The 21331-nt window shown below is 36.8% G+C and overlaps 1 protein-coding gene across 1 annotated transcript in view; it reads right to left on the bottom strand.

Annotated features, from left to right (window-relative positions):
• NSF (N-ethylmaleimide sensitive factor, vesicle fusing ATPase) overlaps positions 1-21331 on the bottom strand; it is a 188112-nt gene that overhangs the window by 33107 nt on the left and 133674 nt on the right. The window contains exons 15-16 of the mRNA XM_044675961.1: positions 9504-9570; positions 6733-6812 (exon numbers count right to left, since the gene is read on the bottom strand). Of these exons, the coding sequence (XP_044531896.1) occupies positions 6733-6812; positions 9504-9570 (147 nt within the window). The remainder of the gene's footprint in view (positions 1-6732; positions 6813-9503; positions 9571-21331) is intronic.

The following is a 21331-nucleotide window of genomic DNA, read 5'->3' on the forward strand; positions in this document are numbered from 1 at the left end:
CCTCTATTCTGAAGCCCAAGGGGAATCCAACCTCACTAGGACCTGGCTCTCTGGCCCACAGTGAACTGTCACCAGAGAGGTAGAGAACCAGAAGCCCCAGAAAGGAAATAAACAGAATAGGAGCTGATTGGAGTTCTGCTGAGGGTCAGTCCTTAGCTTAGTTGCCTCGAACTCATCAAAATTTGAAAAAAAAAAAAAAGCAGAGAAAGATGTAGAGATTTGTATAAACAGAGCAAAGTGAAATGAGCAAAACCAGAAATTTACACAATGACTGTAGCAATAACAAGGGGCAACAATTCTGAAAGAACTCTTGATTCACGATGGCTCATCTAAAAATCATAGCTACTGATGATATTAAGAATGCAATCACAAATCCAAAGTAAGAGATAAAATACATTCATTGAAAATGCCCTCTAAGAGCATTAGTGTTGAACATTTTTCATTAGTGTGATTGTAACTAGGAAGTTGATCACTTGGGTAAGGCCTGGAATTTGGGCCTTGGTGTAAGTCCATTAGAATATGCTTTACAACCCAAAATGCTATGCTCTAGTTGTTGCCCAATTTGCTAATCTCTAATCCTGATTCCAGTTATAGTTAATCTTTTCCATGTACACTGTCATACTGCATAAGATTAAAAATTCTCTGAGAACAAGATAAGTATCTTTTAAACTTTGTTGTAACTCATCAGGGCCTTTTACTGTATATCTCACCTTAACATTATTATACATGGAAATATTGATTTACCAAGCTGACAAATACTGTTCATAAAGGATTCACCAAAGATTATTATGAGTCAGCAACATAAGTGCTTTTCAACTATGATTCTACTTAAAAATGTAATTTCCATGTAACTTTTAAAGGAAGATAGATTTAACAGTTATGTTGTATAAAGTAAGGTACTTAAAACTTATATGTATATATTTGATAATTGCATTCCCCTAATAATGAATTCATATGCTGATGATTCATTCTTCATTCTCTTTCCATTTCCAAATGGGGAAGTTAAGCCATTAAGTATCAGTCATCATTCAGCACATTTCCAATAAAGAAATTATCTTAAATGCAAAAGAGTCACTGTATCAGTGATAACACTTGAAAGTTTATCTGGAAAAATGTCTGGTCTCCTTTCCTGAAGGTAGAGATATAGCTTATTGAGTCATACTGAAGACATTAGCCATTAGTTAATTTTCAGTAGATAAGGAGATATATTCCTGTGCAAGCCTGCACAATTTTCATTCTTCCATTATCTGTTTATTTCACCAAACCACCCAACAAAGGGAGAGACTGTTCCACATTAGGTAAGACCTGATCACATCACCAAGGTAAAAACTGCACTATGATATTTCTTAAGGAATGCATAAAAAGCAACTCAGCTCAGAGAGAACATTGATATTCCAGAAAAATTTACAACATGAAACATTTTTTTTAAACCCTTGTACTTTGGTGTATTGTCTCATAGGTGGAAGATTGGTAAGGGTAGGCAATGGGGGTCAAGTGACTTGCCCAGGGTCACACAGCTGGGAATTGGCTGAGGCCGGGTTTGAACCTAGGACCTCCTGTCTCTAGGCCTGACTCTCACTTCCCTGAGCTACCCAGCTGCCCCAACATGAAACATTTTTGTTTGTGTCTTTTTGGCTATGTCTGAGCATCACCATTGCTGGCAGCATTTTCCTACTGGATCATACACATTATTCCCTTCCTAGCCACCAGTCTTGTCTTCCTATATCACCTCCTAAAGTGATGTTTCCTGTTAAAGAAAGATGAGAATGACATATGAAAAACCCAGTGGACTAGTTCGTTGGCTATGGGAGGAGGAGTGGGAGAAGAAGAGGGAAAGAATGTGAATCATGTAACCATGGAAAAATATTCTAAATTAACTAATTAAATAAGTTTAATTTTAAAAATTAATAGAAAAAAGAAAAGAAAGATGAAAGAGAAAAAAGCTATCCTTTTAGCAATTTTACAAATAAACTAAAAATATCAATAATACACAAGCTAAAAGGTGATGTTACCATGAAGTGAAATAATGCTACTAGCAAGAATGGATGAACATTCTGTTGTATCTGTATGATTAAAACAGAGAGAATATTCTCTACAGATGATACTGTCATTCCATTTCATACATATAAATATGGTTCCCAATTTAATGAGTCTATTTTCACTTTAGACTGGGAAGTTGCTGTCATTTTTCAGTCTTGCAGAGTCTCTTTTTTAGGTAAAAAAATAGAGAAGAAGTTGAGATGGAAAGAAACTAAAGGAACAAGAATGAAAGAAAAATTATGTCCTCTTATATTCTGTTAGGGAGCATTTCAAGATATTACTTGTCTTCCTGCACGTAAAAAATATTTATAGCAGTGTTTTCTGTGGTAACAAAGAATTGGAAACAAAGAGTGCTAATCAAATGGGGAATGGCTGAACAAATCATGGTGGATGAATATATTAGAATATTGTTGTGCTGTAAGAAATGACAAAAAAGTAAGATTCAGAGAAACCTGGGAAGATTTATGAACTGATGAAGAGTGAAATAAGCAGATCAAAAAAACAACTGCTATGACTACAATAACATAAGGGAAAACTGTGAACATTTTAAGAATGCTGATCAAGGCAGTTACCAGTTATAACTTCAAAATACTGTTGATGAAGCACACTTCCCATCTACTGACAGGGAGGCAAAAGACTGGATGTGCAAAATAAGACATACATTTTCAGGCATGGCCGATTTGTGGATTTGTTTTGCCTGACTACATGTATTTGATACAAGGGAGGGTTGTTATTGTGGTGGGAGAGTTGTGGAGGGGAAGAAAGTAAGTAGGGTTAGGAATGCCAAAAGAAAGAAAAAAGAAGAACTGAAAATGAAACATTTAACCAATACATGGAAGAAAATGTAGAAGATCCATCAGACAATTTTGGTACTATTTCATTTACACTTAAAAACTACACAATAGAAGTTCAGTTTCACTCCTCTTTTTTCTGTTCTTTGTATGCTGAAATATTCACACACATATTGCTTGTTTAGTTCATAATACAAAATAAAATGAAAAAACAGATTTACCCGTCCTTGCCTGCTTTACATAAGTTCCCTTAATGACTAAAGCTTTCATCTTTCTAAACTGAAAGAACATGTCTCTCCTCCTTACTCCACTTTCCAGCTCCCCTTCATTTTAATAAACCTGCAAAAATTTGAAAAGTCCTGGTGTCTGGTATAGGAGATGGTCCTGGAACATCACTGAAGTCTCAGAGCCTCTCCCTGCTCAGCTGGACATTTCCTAACACTGGATAAATTGTACCTCCAGCTCAGTGAGAGTGCACAGCAATGGTCTTTCACCCTCCAAGCTGATTGTTAGCTTTTCATAGGAACCAGCGGGGAAGCACATGTGAACCCTCTGGTGATGGTGAGCATGCCCTGCCTTGTGGGGCTCTGCATGTAGATGAAGCTGACTCTCAGGCCGGCTGAGCTGCCTTGCTTCATTCTCAGAGAAGCCCTTTTCTCCAGCTTGGCTCCCTGCTGGGACAGTCCTTTTCAACCTTTCTATCCCCCCTCAATCTCTTCTCCTACAGAACACAGAGAAACTTGATTAGAATAAAGACCTAGGGAACATGTTTTATTTTCCCCCGTTCAATCCATTTTAGAAAAGCTTTTAATTGGTTTTAAAAAGATTCTAAACAAAATGTGATGATGTTTTTCAGTCTTCATGATCTACGCACTTTACTTTTTATATTCTCAAGGGGACACCAAACCAATCATTAAGTTCTTTATGGAGCTAAATTTGAAACAAATCTACTCACCTCCAGGTTCACACAAGTCCAAGTATTTGTTTAACAAAATTTAAACTATAAAGACTCGAGTCTGACATTCATTTTTAGACCTGCAGTGGAAGTGCAAAAACTCCAGACAATTTACACAGGAGAACAGGAGGGTTTGTGAGCCAGCTTTAGTGAGCCAATTTACAATGCAGGGGGACAGGAGTGGGGGGTGGGGAGTATCTTGATACACAACACAGCTCCCCTGAAGTAATTGTCTTGCTTGGGCATGTGCACACATGATTTTTCTGGGTAGAATCATACCATATGTAAAATTAAGGCTTCTGTGTGGCTTATTATTACTGGATTGCATATCAGTGCAATTAAATTCTTTTTTTAGAAGAATGCCTACAGCTGAGCTGCTTGTTGCCAAATTTCTTACCAATGACACTTGACATTTCCCTGTTTCTCCAGCTTTGCCAAACTTCCAAAGTCATGCACCCTTAATATTTCATTGAAGAAATTCACCTGAAAAACTTTCCTGATAATGGCTGGGAGACAAAAACTTTTCTACTTTCCAATGACAAAATTTGAGATCTGCCTGAAAGATTCTCCTTCCTTTCATTAAGAGTTTATACTAATTTTAAAAACATGTTAGAACACATGATAATATTTTTATTTAAGGAACTATAGGCCACCCAGAAAAATTCAACTATTCAATTCATCTTTCCCACAACTAAATATAATAAAGAACTATCTCGCCTGGGAGCCTGAGTTGCAATTACCAAATTCTGTTTAAGAATGGGAAGACTGCTTTTCCTCTAAAAGATTTTAATGTTATTTACTATTTATTAGAGTGTTGTATTTCATCCCCTTTCTATTATTTAGTCATCAGTCATATAACTGCACCTCCACAAATTCCTGAAACTGATCCTGATTTAATTATATAATTGTTGTCTTTCAGTTTTGTCCCAAGTTGTATCATATATTTTAAGTTCATATCCCTTCCAACATTTGAGAAGCTTATGATGTCCATTTCTTTCTGAATTCTCCTTTGATAAATGTTTCCACTCACTAACCCTTCAAACACCAAAAATATTCTCATTCATTCATTACTTACTTATTAAGTGCTAACTATATTCACTGTGTTAGGTGCTATGCCACACATGAGAAGAATGGGACAATTGTACCCTAAAATAGCTTACTGTTTATATGAAATGTAAATAGCTCATTTTCATATTCTCTTTCTATATGTTTGCCTCTATCACTACTGTCTTAGGTTGATTACAAGTTCTTTCCAAGTTTGAAGCTTGAAGTTTAATTCCCTTTAAGTCTAGCATAGGGAAAATTTTATAATTAAATATATTGGGATAAAGGACTTCTGCAGAAAATAGTGGTTCCTTTGTCCTACTCCCAGAACAAATTTTACTAACAATTCTTGGTGGCTAGAAATGTGTATACCCTAGATAGTAAATTAAGGCTGTAGAAGGAAAAATCCTCAGGATTTTTGAGGGATGGAAGACTGGTAAATATTGATTTTCCAACTCAGTAACTTTAGATATATGTGAATATTAAAAGAAATAGGGAATGGAAATTTGTATGTTATTTTCTCTAATCTAAGATCTGGTAGAAGCTAAAATTCTAATCTATAGAAGGATAATAAAAAACATAAGCCCCTATTTAGTGAATTTATGTGCAATTCTTCTCCAGGGTCTTTGTAAGTTATATTCTTTTACTCTACAATCCTGAATACAATGTTAAATTATTAAATTGAAAATTAGATTCACCAAATTAACATGAACATTTTCTATATTACTTCGATTATCTCCAACTTCAGATAAATGATTAAGTAATTTTTATTCCCAAACACTGACATTAACATGTCAGTACTTGAAAACTTTTATATTTGGCTTCTGATTGGTACATCTTTAAGGTTAGAGGATGCAAAAAAGATATGCTTGTTTACTTTATCAATTAAGTGAATTTTCATTTCGTGACATAACCCATCAGGCTCCATCAGATTCTACATTTTGATATTTTTATCTCATCCTTACAAATATATTGAAAGATTGGTGATTTTTGGCAGCATAATAGTTTCTGACACATATAAATAAAATATGGAAGCATATTAACTACAATCCAAACTGTATTCAGACTTCCCAAGAATCTTCCCAAATCAGCAAATGATCAGAGAACCAACATTTCTATAAATGATAAATTAATTTTAAAAATACCTTTGTGAAATAATTACAAGTTTCTTCAAAACAAACTTCCAGAAAGTTCAATATAAAGGAATGAGAAGGGGTAAAGCTGTATATCCAACCTCTTTTAGGCCCCAAACATGACTTCTAATAAGTACTGGACACAATGACAGACATGTTGGGAGAATTTCTTCATTCAAAATATGATTTTGAGCTTATAAACAATGGAATAAAAAGGCTTTGCCAAATTAAGATTAAAATGCTAGAAAGGTCTATGGAAGAAGATTGCTTTCATGGAGATACTCAAGAAAACAGAAAATGCTGAGATATTCACCTACCTGCTGATAGGGAACTAGACTACAAAACCTCTCAGGTGTCCTTCTAGTATTGGTATCTTGTAGTTATGACAACTTTAGAGGAGTAGCCTCATAATAGTGGTTGGCTTCAGAGTCTGCAAGATCTGGTTTTAAGCTCTGCTTTTGACACATACTAGCTGTGAGACTGACCATTCGGTGAACATCTCAGTGCCTCCAGGCAATCCTCTAAAGTAGTAAATTATATATAAGCTGCTGATATATGCTAGTGGAGGGAAGTTTCCACACTTGGAATTCTGGAGTTTCCATACTGATGAAATCATAGATTGGGAGCAAAAGCAAAAACAACCCCACCCTCCACCCCAACTTTAACTTTACTTAGTAACAATGTGGCAATATATATATATGTATGCCTTTTCATAACACACTAATGAACATTTCCATTACAGGTTAAGATTTATTAAAATTGATTTTACCTGTGGGGGTGCCTTTTTGAGTAACACGAGAAGGGCCTGCAATACTAGATTAGAAAATCGAGGTCCGATAGGGACATAATCTAAAAGATAAAAATGTATATTTATGTTAATGAATTTAAAACTCACATGAATACATTTCAAGAGTTCAAATTTTTATTGATCAAAAAATACAAGTATTCTAAGTAATAATCATGTGTCCTCAAATGCAAGGGGAATAGTAAAAGAACTTACTAATAAATTGGAAAGTAATCTGTCAGTAGAGGCATGATTAAAAACTTCTAGAAAGAAGGTGTCAAGTGCCACACTGTTTGTAAGGGGACCTCTGTCTGATCCTTCAGTTTAGGTTCTCCATGAATAAGGATGGTGAGGTAGGGACTGAACACCATTCCACATGAATCTCAGTCGAAAAAAGTGGAGATAGCCTGGAGAAGACTTATGATAGCATGGACAGAACAGCTATCTTCAAGTACCTGAAGGACTATCATCACATATGAGAGACTGGTTCTGTTTGATTCCAGAATGGAAGTTTCAGGAGTACGTTAGGCTTAATGTTCTAACAATTAAAACTGTCCCAAATTGGAATGGGTAGCCTTTGGAGATTTCCCATGCCGTTAGGCAGAGGCTAAATGGGATTCCAGGTTAAATGCATACTAAACTTGACCTTAGAGGCTCCTTTCAATTAAAAAATTCTGTGACTGATTTCATCAAGCACTTTTGAGAAATGATAAAAAATTATAAGAATTCAGTTTTATGTTTATAGAATAAAGATGAAAATAATGGGATAATATAAATATAATTTATAAATTAATGATATAAATAGAATAAGCAAAATAAACACTACAAACAGAAATTACAGCAAGATAAATGATCAAAAAAGGATTATAATAATCTAAAGCCTGAAATGTTTCTTCTTTTGGTCAGAATAAGGTTAAAACAATTACTCAGTGCTTGCAAATATGTGTTATTACTACTGTTGTTATTATACTTAATTCCCTCAAACTTCTGTTTTTAACTTTTCTGCATTATATGCATAATCAATTTCTCCCTAGTAATAAGAATCATGTAAATATGGAAGCTGCTCAGTAGCATATCTAGTACCAACTTCCCACTCTAGATATTGGGAGAAAGTAAAATAGGAGCTATTTAGCACGATGGAAGAGACCATTTACCTTAGCGTGACCTGATAAAAGATGAAACTAAGAACATGGCCACAGGATCAGCATACAAATAGCAATGGCAATGCAGGTGAATTGATGGCAGAGTTGCCTCTAGAATACAACAAACTGGGGCAAGTCTTCCAGGTCCTAGTCTTGTCTTTCTTTTTTTTGAAGGGGAGAGTTGGGGGAACATGGGCTTCCCTGTTGCGAACCATCTTTTAGATATTAATTCAGAAATGCAGTAAGAATATGAAGATGGTTGTGCTAGTTAGGACTTAAGATAGGCCCATCACCAGCCCATAAATTCCATCCATTGTCATTGACAAAAAGCCCCAACCCCACTTTTCACATTCAACTCAAGCTATATGGTTTGTAACTTTTCCCCTTTCAAGGTTCCAGGGCGGTCAAAAGCCCCAAAGTGAGGACCATAGAGGTCCCAGAAAATGGCAGAGTGTAGTAAAACAATGCCCAGACTAGGCCAGGACAGATGCCCAGAATCTCCTAGGTGCCCAGCACTGTGTTCTAAGATACCAGAGAAAGTCTCTGAAGATTCAGCATTCTGAATCTCAAAGAATCAAAATACTATCCCTCAAGGTAATGAAGGTCAACAGAGCAATCCGATTGATTGAGGGCTGACCATCTTACCCAAAAATTCAGGAAGGGGAGGAGCCCAACAAGAGCCCAAAGCTCCAATTCAGAAACAAAGTTGGATATGAATTAATCAAAGAGCTAAATGGTAAACCAGCTAATTAAAAAGCATTTACTGAACATCTATTGTGACTTGAAGGATGCAAAGTAGTTCAAAATACTTCCCTTGTTATAGAGGAATTTATAATCTGGCTGTTGATATTTAAATGGAAAAACACTATTGACCTGATAACTCAGTCCCAAACTATTTTTCTAGCTTCAATGATCACACAATGATCCAACTAAACTGGTCTTGTCTCTGTTCTTCACTTTAAGTCTCTACATTCCGATCCCCATGACAGACCTAGTATAGATACTAGATGAAACTCACACAGTAGCTTCTAAATGAAGTCTTTCCTGTCCCTACAAATGGCCATTGTCCAATTTAACTACTTTTTAATTATTTTGTGTGTACATATATGCACATGTACATTTTGTGTGTACAAATAACGTAGTTACACAAACACACACATACATGCCTTTCCACACTCCCTCCTCCTGCCTCATATACCTCAGTTATCTTCCCCATTAGAAAGTAAGCTTTTTATAAAGAGATTATTTCTTGTATACCCAGGACCTGGTATAGTATCTAGCACAAGTAGGCAATTAATAAACACTTGATTGACTGACTTTTGATGAAGAAATCTGGGTTTTAAACATCTACAAATCACAGATCACAGAATTAAAGCCTGGGGTATCTTAGATCATTTTACATATGAAGAAACTGAGGTTTAGTGACTTGCTAAAGATTCCATAGTAGATAGCAAGGCCAAAATTTGATCCTTTGTCTCCAAAGCCAGTGTTGTTTCCATCACATCTCATCAAAAGTATTTCAAAAGACTACTAAATTTATGAATACTTGATATTTTTCTTTGTAACAAAAATATTAGTTATAATGTACCATACAGATACTAATGTATAACTCACCTAAAAGTCTCTCAATGTCATCCACAACTACACAACTGAGCTGGGATTTATATGCATCATCAAAGATCTGTAAGAGAACAAAGTCATTTATTATTTTCCTGAGTTCTATAATTATGACAAATTCCAAAAAAAATGAAATTCAGTTACTATAATCATTAAACAATGCCTAAAGAAAGTAAAGTTTTATTAATTCATGTCAGGCTTTTTTTGGATTTTAAGAATCCTAAAATGTTGAAACTTTAGAGACCACTTAGGCTGACTTGCTTATTTTATGGATAAGGAAATTGAGGCCCACAAAGAGGAAATGGCTTGACTACGGTGGTGTATTTAGTTAACCAAAATCTGCTAGATCTCAGATTTCCTATTTATTCCAATGCTCTTTCCATCATGCCAAAACAAATGTGTAAATTTTCTGAAGATATGAAATTTATCTTTTATGGTTATCATATAGTTAGTTCACCAATTCTGTTTCCATTATTTCCAAAATGTTTTTGATATTTGTGTCTTCTTTTCAATTCCTATTTGGATTGTAGTATTTTAATAAATAAGGAACTTTTTGGCCTTTAATTCTAATCTTTGTTTTACATGAGGAAACTGGGAAACATGGAAGTAAAGTGTCATCCACAATCAAACAGGTCATAAGCTTCAGAAAAGGGTTTCAAGCCTAAGTGTTTTGACTATAAATTCAAAGATTTTTTCCACCACACCACACTCTTGTTCCCCTCAGTCACATACTTTTATTTGAATTATTACAGAAGACTCTTAAGTGTCCTCCCAAGTTCTCATATATTCTATATACTACCATCAGGTTAATCTCCCTGTAGCTCTGGTTTTCTCCTTAAGCAATTCAAAAATGAAACTCCAGTTATAGGCATCTCTAATTGCCAATCAAATAATTCCATCTGGATAGCCTCTTATCACTTCTAATTAAGCCTGTCTAAAATTGTACTCACTTCATTGCTCCATCATCCAAAGAGCTTCTTTCCTGATTTCCTTAAGTCTAGGTATTAGCTTTCTATTCTCCCAGTCATCGAGGTAGAACATCATAAAATAATTTTTTTTTTATTTTGGAAATTTCCTAATTTTTGATTGTGCAAGATCCTCTAGTTCAAGCTTGTAAAATGGCTTGTCTGAGGTCAGATAGGTAACATGTATATAATATGTTTCTCAAAACCAGCAAGAAAGGGACACAAAGGGACTACATGTCTTTCTATTGAGAAGTTTTGTTTTGTTTTTTCCTTTCCATGGGGCAGCAGACAACTTACCATCTGGGCAAGTTATCAGGGACAATCTAAGGGAAAGACTAGCTACTGGGGGGGGGGATACTTGGGGTAAAAGACACAAATCCCCAGATCACAGTCCACTGAGAGAGAAGTCAAATGGGAGAGGGATGGGATGACTGATAAGAAGTGAGAGGAGGGATAATCCAATTTAATTCAAGTTAATATGTATTAAGTGCCTAGTGCACCTTTGGTGAACCTGGAGAATACATGCCCAAACTGTAACTTCAAGTGCCTGTGAGCCCCCTCATTAACCCAGGGAGTGGAGGGAGGAAGTGCTCCCATCAGGCTGCTGGGCAGAGGGGAAGAGCATATGAAAAAATGTCCTCAGGGACTGGGGTGGGGAGAACGGAGCAGCTCCCCTCTTTGCTGCAGGGGTATGTGTGCCATACCTTCACCAACACTGGCTTATAGCATTTACCAAAGTAGGTGCTGAGGAGAAATACAAACTTGAGATCAAAGATCAAGAGCTGGAAATCCAATCTTCTTATCTTACAAATGAGGAATCTGAGGCCCAGAAGAATAAAATATGGCCCTTGTTCTCATAGTCTACAGTCTATTTGGGGATATGATGCAAACAGGTATAATAATGATAATAATCCAAAGTGACAAGTGGTAAGTGCATAAAAGATTTGAGTGTTCTCTCAAAGTTGAGAGAAAGGAAGCCATAAGAAATAATCACTTTTTAAACACTGTGTACTAGGAACTGTGTTAGGTTTTGGACATATAAATATCCCGAATGAAACAATCTCTACTCTTAAAGAACTTTCAAAAGAAAAGGAAGTTTCTTCTATTAAGGAAGAAAAGTACATATATAAGTACATCCAGAATAAATGTACACTTAATACATAATAAATACAAGGTAATTAAATATAAAGTAGTTAGGGAGAGCAGTAGCAGGATGGGGACCAGGAAAATCTTCCTATAGAAGGTAGTATTTGAGCTTTATCTTGAAGAGAGGAATTCTATGAAGTAGAGTTAAATGCATATCAGGTATGGAGGATGGTTTGTGCAAAGGCTTGGAGAGGGGAGATAAAGTATTGTGTGAAGAAAAAGACTGTGTAGGAATTCAACAGGTAGAAAGAGAGTGGCAAGAAGCAGGAATTCTTGGCACTGGGAACTGTGTAAATGGAATTAGCTCAAGCCCATTCACAGTCAAAACTCTAGCTACCAGAGATAACGTCATCCCCACTGAACCTAAGGAAGAAGGGTAGCAGGGAAGGGAGCAAGTGTATGCAGAGATAAGTGGTATGGCATGGTTGGAGGGTAGAGTGACATGAAGTAAAGCTGGAAAGGCAGGCTGGTAACTATCTATAATGGCAGTCTGTTATGATTTGATGAAGAAAGGCACAGTTCCAGCTTACAGGGAACTTACCTGGTTATAATTTATTGATATTAAAACAAAGAATACAGTGAACACATAAGTCAATCTGTGACATAGACACCTGCATCCCTTTTGATCTGATACAGAACACTTTGCTGGCACCTGAAGTCCAATCTAAAGCTGATCTGCTCTGCCAGTACCACAAATTGATAGGTGTATCTCTTGAGCATTGAGAGCTTGCCCTATTTTATACCCAAGAGGACAAAGGGAGTTGGGGAGTCCTGTACATTAAATGCACCAGTCTCCGGTGAACATCCGTAAGTAAACCAGGCAAAAGCACATGGTGGGGAGGGGAGGGTTGGTAAACTCCTCTGATGTTTAGTAGTTGCACCTATGGATTCATCAGGCATTCTCAATATTCCTGTTGACTAGTTCCCTCATCTCCCTCTGGAGGGGCTTAATTTAAGGGAATTGAGCAAATCATGAGGATGCTTGAATGTCAGACTTAAAAGGTTGGTTTAATCATAAAGAGTGTCCCATAGCCTTTTGGTCATAATATTGACTCCTTTGGAACCAAAAATAAAATATACATATATAATTACTCAATAATAAGGATGTTAAGTTTGTAAAAAATGGAACATTTCTGAAGTGTCCCTGTTAAAGTTCTTTATACCATGTTGCACTCTGTGGGGAGGGCAAAAAAGGAGAGGGAAAGAAATAAGCATTTATATAGTACCTACCATGCATCAGGTACAGCACCTTTACAAATGCTACCTCATTTGATCCTCATAAAAACCCTGGGATGTAGGTGCTATTATTATCCTTCTTTTACAGTTAAGTTAACTCAGGCAGGCCGAGGTTAAATGACTTGCCTAGGACTAAATAGCTAATAAGATTCTGAGGTTGAATTTGAACTCAGGTCTTCTTGACTTCCACCCCATCACCAGCTGCCTCAGAAAGAAAGAGCAGAAGGGCAAAAAACTCCTCCCAAAACAAACAACAACAAAAAACCCCACCTTTTCCTCTGTCTCTGTCTCTCTCTGTTTCTCTGTCTCTTTCTCTGACTCTCTTGCTGTCGAAATGAAAATAACTTTCAAAATCCTACTGAAAGCCTTGATGCAAGTACATGTTTACATTGTGCTCTCGCTCTCATCTTTCCTATAGGTTTGAACCAAAACAGGATTTCCAGGATGTTGCCTCAGCTACCTAAGTTTCTGGAATCTAAACTATTTCAAAGCACCAAAGAAGCCCATAATGCTAAAAGGTACATTTTCCTAAGTCCATCTGGGACTTATACAAAAAGGCTCCCAGTTGGACAGGGTAGGCAGAACCCAAGGACTGTGCTCAGAACTCTTCTCAGCTTACTCACATCATATAATTCACAAAGCAATAAACTGCACTTGAGTGGTTCTACTGGATTGCTTGGCATCCCAGGAGAAAAAAGCTTTAGCTAGCAGTAGCCCACAGGCAATAACTTCTCAAGGCCTGTAGCTAAATGAGTTGCTAATGGGCTAATTAGTAGCCAGGGAGGGTAGCCTGGCTCCTGCAACCATCTCTACAACCTACTGACTTTGACAATGAAAATGCAGTCTGAGTTGTAACTTGATCTACTTTCAAGTTCACAGTGATTGCATGAAAAACATCTTCTGCTGGTCTTTAGGCTGGGACTAATTTCCTTATGGAGAATTCCAGTAATTTATGCTCTCAGTACACGGTCAAACATGCATACCCTTAAGTCTCTCTCTTAATAGTCACATGCTGATTCTCCCACTTAACACAACTAGAGATGTTTGTTGGGTATAGTATTTGGTATGGTTCAAAACAAAGTTTCAGAGAACTGATTGTTAAATTTTTAATGTGAGCTTTTATGACTCAGAAATCGGCAAATGCTATATAAACTGGGGCTTGATTGATTCTTTGATGGTTTTTTAGACGTAAGTATTGGAGAAAATGTGAATAATGCAGGTTAAATTTTAAAATGTATCCTAAATAGGATTCCTGTCCCTAAAAGTCAGTTGTTAAATGTTTACCAGCACATCCCTGCATTATTTCTTTAAGATCTTTGGATATGCTTCAGCATATATTCCATAGTTATATTCCATTTTTTTTCAATATTTTCCTCCTGGTATTCCCAGGCCTTTTCTCTCCACTGGTTCTTTTGCCCTGGACTCCAGCAGAAACCAAACAAAGAAAACACTCACACTCCACTAACTGGAAAATGATAAGAGATTAGTTGCCAGGCTAAAGGGCTAAAAGGCATTTAAAAACTTAGCCAGGAAAGCCACTGCAATTTTATGTGAATTGGCTTAGGAAAGTAGAAAGGCATAAGGAAAAAAAAACCCTAAAATTCCAGTGTCAAAGGGCTGAGAATTTGGGACCCAACAGTCTAAAATTGACTATTATTGATGTTACATAATAAATATATCATGAGTTAAACAATCACTCAATAAGTAGTGATGACTAAAACCACTAAATGAAAATAAAAATAAAAATACATAACATGTCATGGAAAAAAACAACTACCAGCCAGTGGAAAAGTCATAAGGCCTAGCTTCACCATGAACTCCTGTCACTCTGTCACTGACTAACTTTCTAACCCTTTCTTATAAAATAAGAATAACATTGGGTTTGCAACTCTACAGTACCCACAAATGTATGTTACATAATGCCCACTGGGTCCTTCCTTTTGTAGGTCAAGTCTTTCTCTTCCCAGAGTGCTGCCAATGACCATTGTTTTAAATGGCTTTTCTTCCAAAGCTACCTTTTCTTCTCATACCTAATCTCTTGGAGGATCTCATCTCAAATGTTATTGAAAAAACTGAGGCCACATGTCACAAACTCCTTCTTACCTCCAATTCTACACTTCGAATCAACTCCATAACATCCCCAGCTCTGCCTTCTTTTATTACCGTCATAAAGGAAGAAATGCCCCTTTTTGCAAATTCATCTACTTGTGTCCTTGATCTTCCACCCTTCCTGGGAGCTTGACCCTTTCCTTATTCTTTCTCTCCAATTTTAATTCTCTTTATCCACTACACTGGTTCCTTTCCCGAGGCAGCCAAGTATTGCAATGTTTAGAAAGCTTGGACTTTGAGTCAAGATCTAAGATTGAATGCATCTTCAACTTACTAGCTGTGTGACCCTCTACAAGTTACTTAACTTCTGTCTGCTTGAGTTTACTTGACTATAAAGTGGGGATAATAATAGTACCTTCCACCCAGGGTTGTTGTGGAGATCAAATGAGATAATATTTGTAAACTACTTAGCTCAGTGCCTGCCATATAGTAGGGATTTAATTAATCCTTTTCTCCTTCCCTCTCTTCCTTTCTTGGAGCCAACAACCAAGACCAAATCTTCTCCTCATTCCATAAGACCTCTCACTTTACCTTCCTGTCCTTTAAGCTTTTATGTTGCCTCTTTCCTTGTTTTCATTGACAAATTCCTAGAAAAAGTTATTTATACTCACTGCCACTGCCTCCACTTTCCTTCTTCTCATTCATATCTCCTTCCTTAGCAATATGAGTCCTTTTCCCCCTCAAATAAAAATGTTCCCTTCACCTTTCCAATTGGCTTTTTAAAATAAAATTTTATTGATATCTTTTGTTTATAAATCACTGAAATTTCTCTCCCATTCCATATACTTCCTGACCTATGCAGCATTTGACACAGCTGATCTCTCCTTCATGGGTTTTTAGCTACAGTTCTATTTTCATGCCTGGGTTGGAATCAAGGTCAGTCTATCAGTTGGTCTCACCTCATTAGTTCCCAGGGTTTTTAAACTAGCATCACCATGTAAAAGAATCCCATGTTTATATATCTAGTTTCAGTCTCTCTCTTTAACTCTAGTCCTACAAAACCAACTGCCTACTAGACATCTCCAAGTGGACGTTCTGTAGTCAATTCAAACTTCACTTGTCCAAAGAAGAATCCTCTTTCTCTTCCATCTCCCCACCAAGCTTTCTCTTGATTTCAGTGGTTTAAGTAAGGTCACCATTATTCTAGTCACTCAGTTTCACCATATCAGAGTCATCTTTGACTCTTTCATCTTACTCACCCATCATATTTTATTAGTCTCAGTGCTCAGCACATAGTAGGTGTTTAATAAAGGTTAATAATAATAAAAGTTTAATAAAAAGAGGCAGGTAGGTGGCCCAGTGGATGGAGAGCCAGGCTCACAGAGGGGAGGTCCTGAATTCAAATTTGGCCTCAGACACTTCCTAGCTGTATGATCCTGAGCAAGTCACTTAAACCCTACTGCCATAGCCCATACTGCTTTCCCGTCTCAGAATCAATATAAAGTATTGATTCTAAGATGGAAGGTAAGGGCTTTTAAAAATTTAATTACTTTTAAAAAGCACTTGCTGACTGATGGCCAAATCATGTCCATTTAACCTCCACAGTCTATCAGACAACGTATTCCCTGCTTTTCTTTCACTTCATAAACTCTCCAATGCAGTACATTATCCTGGGCAATATTAACAATTACTTTGTACCTAATATTTCCCCTTTCTAATCCACCCTACAGAAACCAAACTGCCAAACTGGCAGTCCTCAAGCATAGGTCTGACTATGTCATTCTCCAGTAGCTTTTTCCTGTCACTAGATTAAATATAATTCTGCAATTTGTTTTTTATTTTTTTCTAAATTTTACTTTTTTCAATTACATGTAAAAATATTTTTAAACTTTATTTAAAAAAATTATTTAAGTTTTTTTAAGCCACCCTTCACAACTGGATTCAAACCTACCTTTTCAAATTTATTGTTCATAACTCCCTTGATACCATCTCTTCTTCCCTCTCTCATTTCATATTCCAGCCTAACTGGAATTGACATCCACCAATCAGGGTGGTGACTTCCTCTTCATCTCTACCTTAGGAAGTCATGGATTGCTTCAGAGCTAAACTAACGTGTCACCTTCTGTAGGAATTCTATCCTGATCCCCCTCCAGTTGCTAATACTTCCCTCCTATAAATTGCTTTGTATCCACTTTGTATTTCGTGTGTGTGTGTGTGTGTGTGTGTGTGTGTGTGTGTGTGTGTGTGTGTCTGTCTGTCTGTCTGTCTGTCTTCCCCAACAGAATAAGCTCTTTGAAGGCAGGGGCTCAATGCCTAGGACAGAGTAGGCACTTAATACTTGGAAGGAGGGGAAGGAGATGAAGGGAAGATGGCAGAATACAGGCAGAAATTCAGCTGACCTCTCCCAGCATTCCCCTCCAAACAACTCTAAAATGATGCCTTGAATTGAATTCTAGAGTGGCAGTCAAGAAAGGGTCTGGATGAGACGTTTTTCCAGCCTAAAAAAACTTAGGAAATTGATAGAAGTCTGTGACACTGATGTGGAGGTCAGCTGGGAGTGCAGCAGAGGCTGTAACAACACCAGTAATGGGCCTTGGAGAGAGCTGTGACAGAAGCAACAGTAGCTTTGGGGCTTTCATCCCAGAGACAGCAAGGGGTCAGACAAATGGACAGATTATAGGGAACCCTTTGCTAGCACTGTTTGCAAGACTCTATTATATTGCCTGTAGTTCCAGGCCACTGTTTCAAGGCCTGGCACTTGTGACCACAGGGGAACAGAGGCCTTGATCACAGTTCTAAGGCAGAGAAAAATCCCTATGGTGGTCCACGAAAGAGCAGGAGCCCTGGTTTCAGTTCCAAGGCAAAAAGGAACACTAGTGTTTGTGGCTGCAGATGAGAAGGGGACTTGGTCACAGTTCCAGGGCCAAGAGAAGCTCTAGCACTTTTTGTTGCAGGGGAATAAAGTCCCTTCCCTGGCAAAGACTAGAACACAGGCCAGGAGAGCACTGACCACATCTCTCCTTTGATCATACAACCTTGGAAATATTTATAAACTCACATATGATCAGATCTAGATCTGAAAATAGCAGCACAAAAAACCTTAATCTTGGGATAGTGCCCCCACAAGCCAGGGAACAGAGTCCAACTTTAACATGAAGTTAAAAAGCAAAAAATATGCTATAAAAGTGAGCAAACAACAAAAAATGAACTTGATAATTAAAATCTACTATGGTGACAGGGATGATTAAGATACAAACTCAGAAGAAGGCATCAATATAAAAACTACACATAAAGCTTCAAAGAAAAAAGTGGATTGGACACAAGCTCAAAAAGAATTCCTAGATCTCAAAAAAATTTTTTTAAATCAAATAAGAGAGCTAAAGGAAAAACTGAGGGACAAAATGAAAATGATGCTATGAAAAGAAAGTCAACAGCTTGGTAAAAGAGGCACCAAAAAAAGTAATGAAGAAAATAACATCTTAAAAAACAATTGGCCAAATGGAAAAAGAGCTCACTGAAGAAAGTAATTCCATAAAACTTAGAATGGGGAAACAGCTAGGTGGCTTAGTGGATTGAGAGCCAGACTCAGAGATAGAAGGTCCTAGATTCAAATCTGACCTCTGACACTCCTTAGCTGTGCAACCCTGGGCAAGTCACTTAACACCTAATCCCTAGCCCTTATTATTCTTCTGCCTTAGAATCAATACATAGTATTGATTCCAAAACAGAAGGAAAGGGTTTAAAAAAAAAGAGAGAGAGAAATAAAAGAAGTTTGGAAGATATTTTGGAAGTTGGAGGAAAAGATTGTGTTTTGGACAGTTTGAGATGTCTATGAGAAAGCCAATATAAAAACTTCTTAAACACATGAAATCACCATTGTAGCCCCCAAAATAAAGTATTTTGTGAACCTACTAAAAGATAAACTAAATGGGGGCAGGGACATGTGTCTTTTGTAAATTTTGTATTATTTTCTGTACCTATTATTGCATTCCATAAATAGTAGTTTCTTATCAAATGCTCGTTGAACTGAAATCAGTAGAATTAAAAAACACAAGCTTTACTTAACTTAGAACTCTTCTAATAATAATTGAAGTACATTACTGCTTTACCATTATGTCAAAGAACTATACTTTGTGTTTCCTCCTTTGGGAATTAATTGGCTAAGAGCTGTGAAATACAGTGTAAATTTTTTAGAAAAGTAATCTATGTGAACATATAGACATGTAGTAGTAGTTCATTAGCAGTATTAAAGATACAAACTTATTAGACTCCTTGAGAATACACTCACTACAGTCAAAAGATTCACAAATCTCAACAAAACAAGCTACAAAACATATTAGGATGTTAACCAAAAGTATCCAAAATTTGTTGCTTAGAAACTGATGTCAAAAGATCCAATTTCTAGCTCTGCTCTTTGTATAGACTAAGCCATGAAAGGAGGAGGATTAGACACCACCATTCTGTTTAGTGCAGACACCAGTTTGCAATGGGATTTATAGAAGGACATTCAGAGAAGATTATTTCTTTCTTGTAAAGCTAGTGAAAACAGTCTTCCATTAATTTTCAATCCTTTGAAAACTATAATATCATACATCTGTGGTAGATCATTTTATAGAAATATAGACCTTTGCTTAACGTATTCAAATATTTTACTTATATAAAGTTACTCAACTATCTACTATCTCTAACTATAACCTATATACTCTCTAATCTACTCTCTATAACCTAGGAAGCATCAGCATTAGGGAAAAAGATAAACTTAAATTCTACTTTGGTCTTATTCCCATGTCCCTCTTAAGAAGAAGCAAAATAATTTATAATAAAATGCAATAAAAGGTGATCATTGGTTACAATAAATCCACAGAAATAGAAAGACTTTTCCCCATTTTTCTATTGGTTTCTACACATAAATATAAGACTAAGCCCAAGAAGACAGTGATATAGCATAGCACAAACTGTATTTTCTTTCTTATTTCTATCATATAAGAGAGCATTCTCCTTTTCAATTGATAGGGAAGACTTGGTAAAGAAAATGTAATTCAAAACCATAGTTTTGGTAGTCAGAACTTTTGCCTTGAGGAGGTCTCCACTTCTAAGCTGACATCATATGCCAGCTGGTTGAAAGATTTTAAGTCCACAGTTAGAAATCTGTATTTTATCAGTGATCTAATGAAACAGTGAAAGGGGTATTTATGATTTTCAATCTCGTTTACTGAATACTTTGGAATAAATAGGATATGAAAAACCTGCAAAAATAGGAAATTGGTAATTCTAAGTGCAAGACCAGTGTTTTTATTGAAACATTTGGCTAGAAGAAATCCCACCCTACCTTTTCTGCTATCTATAAAGGAATGGTTTAGTAATAATAAGCAGCTTAAAAGTACTGAAGGCTGAAAGTGTAAACTACTTAAGAAAACAGACTTTTCAAGTGGTTTAAGTAGGATCCCAAGCAATTAAAACACCAATTACAAATTATTTTTATCTACTCAGTAAAATAGGTCCAAAGGATAGAACTCTGGAACTCAAGTCAGAAAGACCTGGGATCAAATCCTCTCTCAGATCCTACTAGCTAAGGGGTCCTGGACAAATCACTGAAACTTTCTGTCCCCCCCAGATTTCTTATCCATAAAATGATGGAAGGTGGACTCGACCTCTAAACTCTCTTTCAGCTCTAAATCTAGGGTCTTATGATCCTATAACATCACAAGACAGAATATATTTGGCTTAGCATATGTGTGTGTGTGTGTAAATATATGTATATATATATAAATAAAATAAAATGAGGATTTTTCTGATTAAGATAGCATCATAAAAGGTCACAGAAGCCCAGCTCTCTCACATAAACTGAAAACAGCCCAAAGAAAACCAATGGAGAAGAAATCTAAAAAGAATCAGAAGTCAATGAAGTCCAGAATTGCACAGAATGATGAACAGAAGGAGGCAGGGATGAGAAAGAGAGATTTAACTATAGAAGCCAAAGTCCATTCAGATTAATGCATAAGCAATTGAGGCAAGGAAAGGATCGTGCTAGGGAAACTTTCAAATTATAAGGACCAGAAGCTGACAGAGCTGGGGAAATGAAAGGACTATAATTTCTCACAAGTGGATCTAAAGCCACCTAGCACTTTAAACATGAATATCACAAGGCAATATTAGCTCCAGTAATACTGTGCCTAGAGCCAGATCCTGGCCCTGGCCTGTCAAATATCAGCAGGTGACAGACCCCTAGAGAGGTCACTACACAGATCAAGGGAGTCTGGCAGTATACTCCTCAGAGAACTGAGAGCCCAGACAGGAGACAGGGCATATTCAGCATCTGTCTCAGGAGGAAGTGTAAGGGGCCTAAGACCAGCATGATCTCCAGTATCCTTCTGTGGTCTATTAAAGTCAGAGCAGAGAATGAATGGAACCAGCCCCAGACTGAGAACT

Source organism: Gracilinanus agilis, chromosome 4, assembly GCF_016433145.1.
Source record: "Gracilinanus agilis isolate LMUSP501 chromosome 4, AgileGrace, whole genome shotgun sequence".
NCBI classification, from domain to species: domain Eukaryota; kingdom Metazoa; phylum Chordata; class Mammalia; order Didelphimorphia; family Didelphidae; genus Gracilinanus; species Gracilinanus agilis.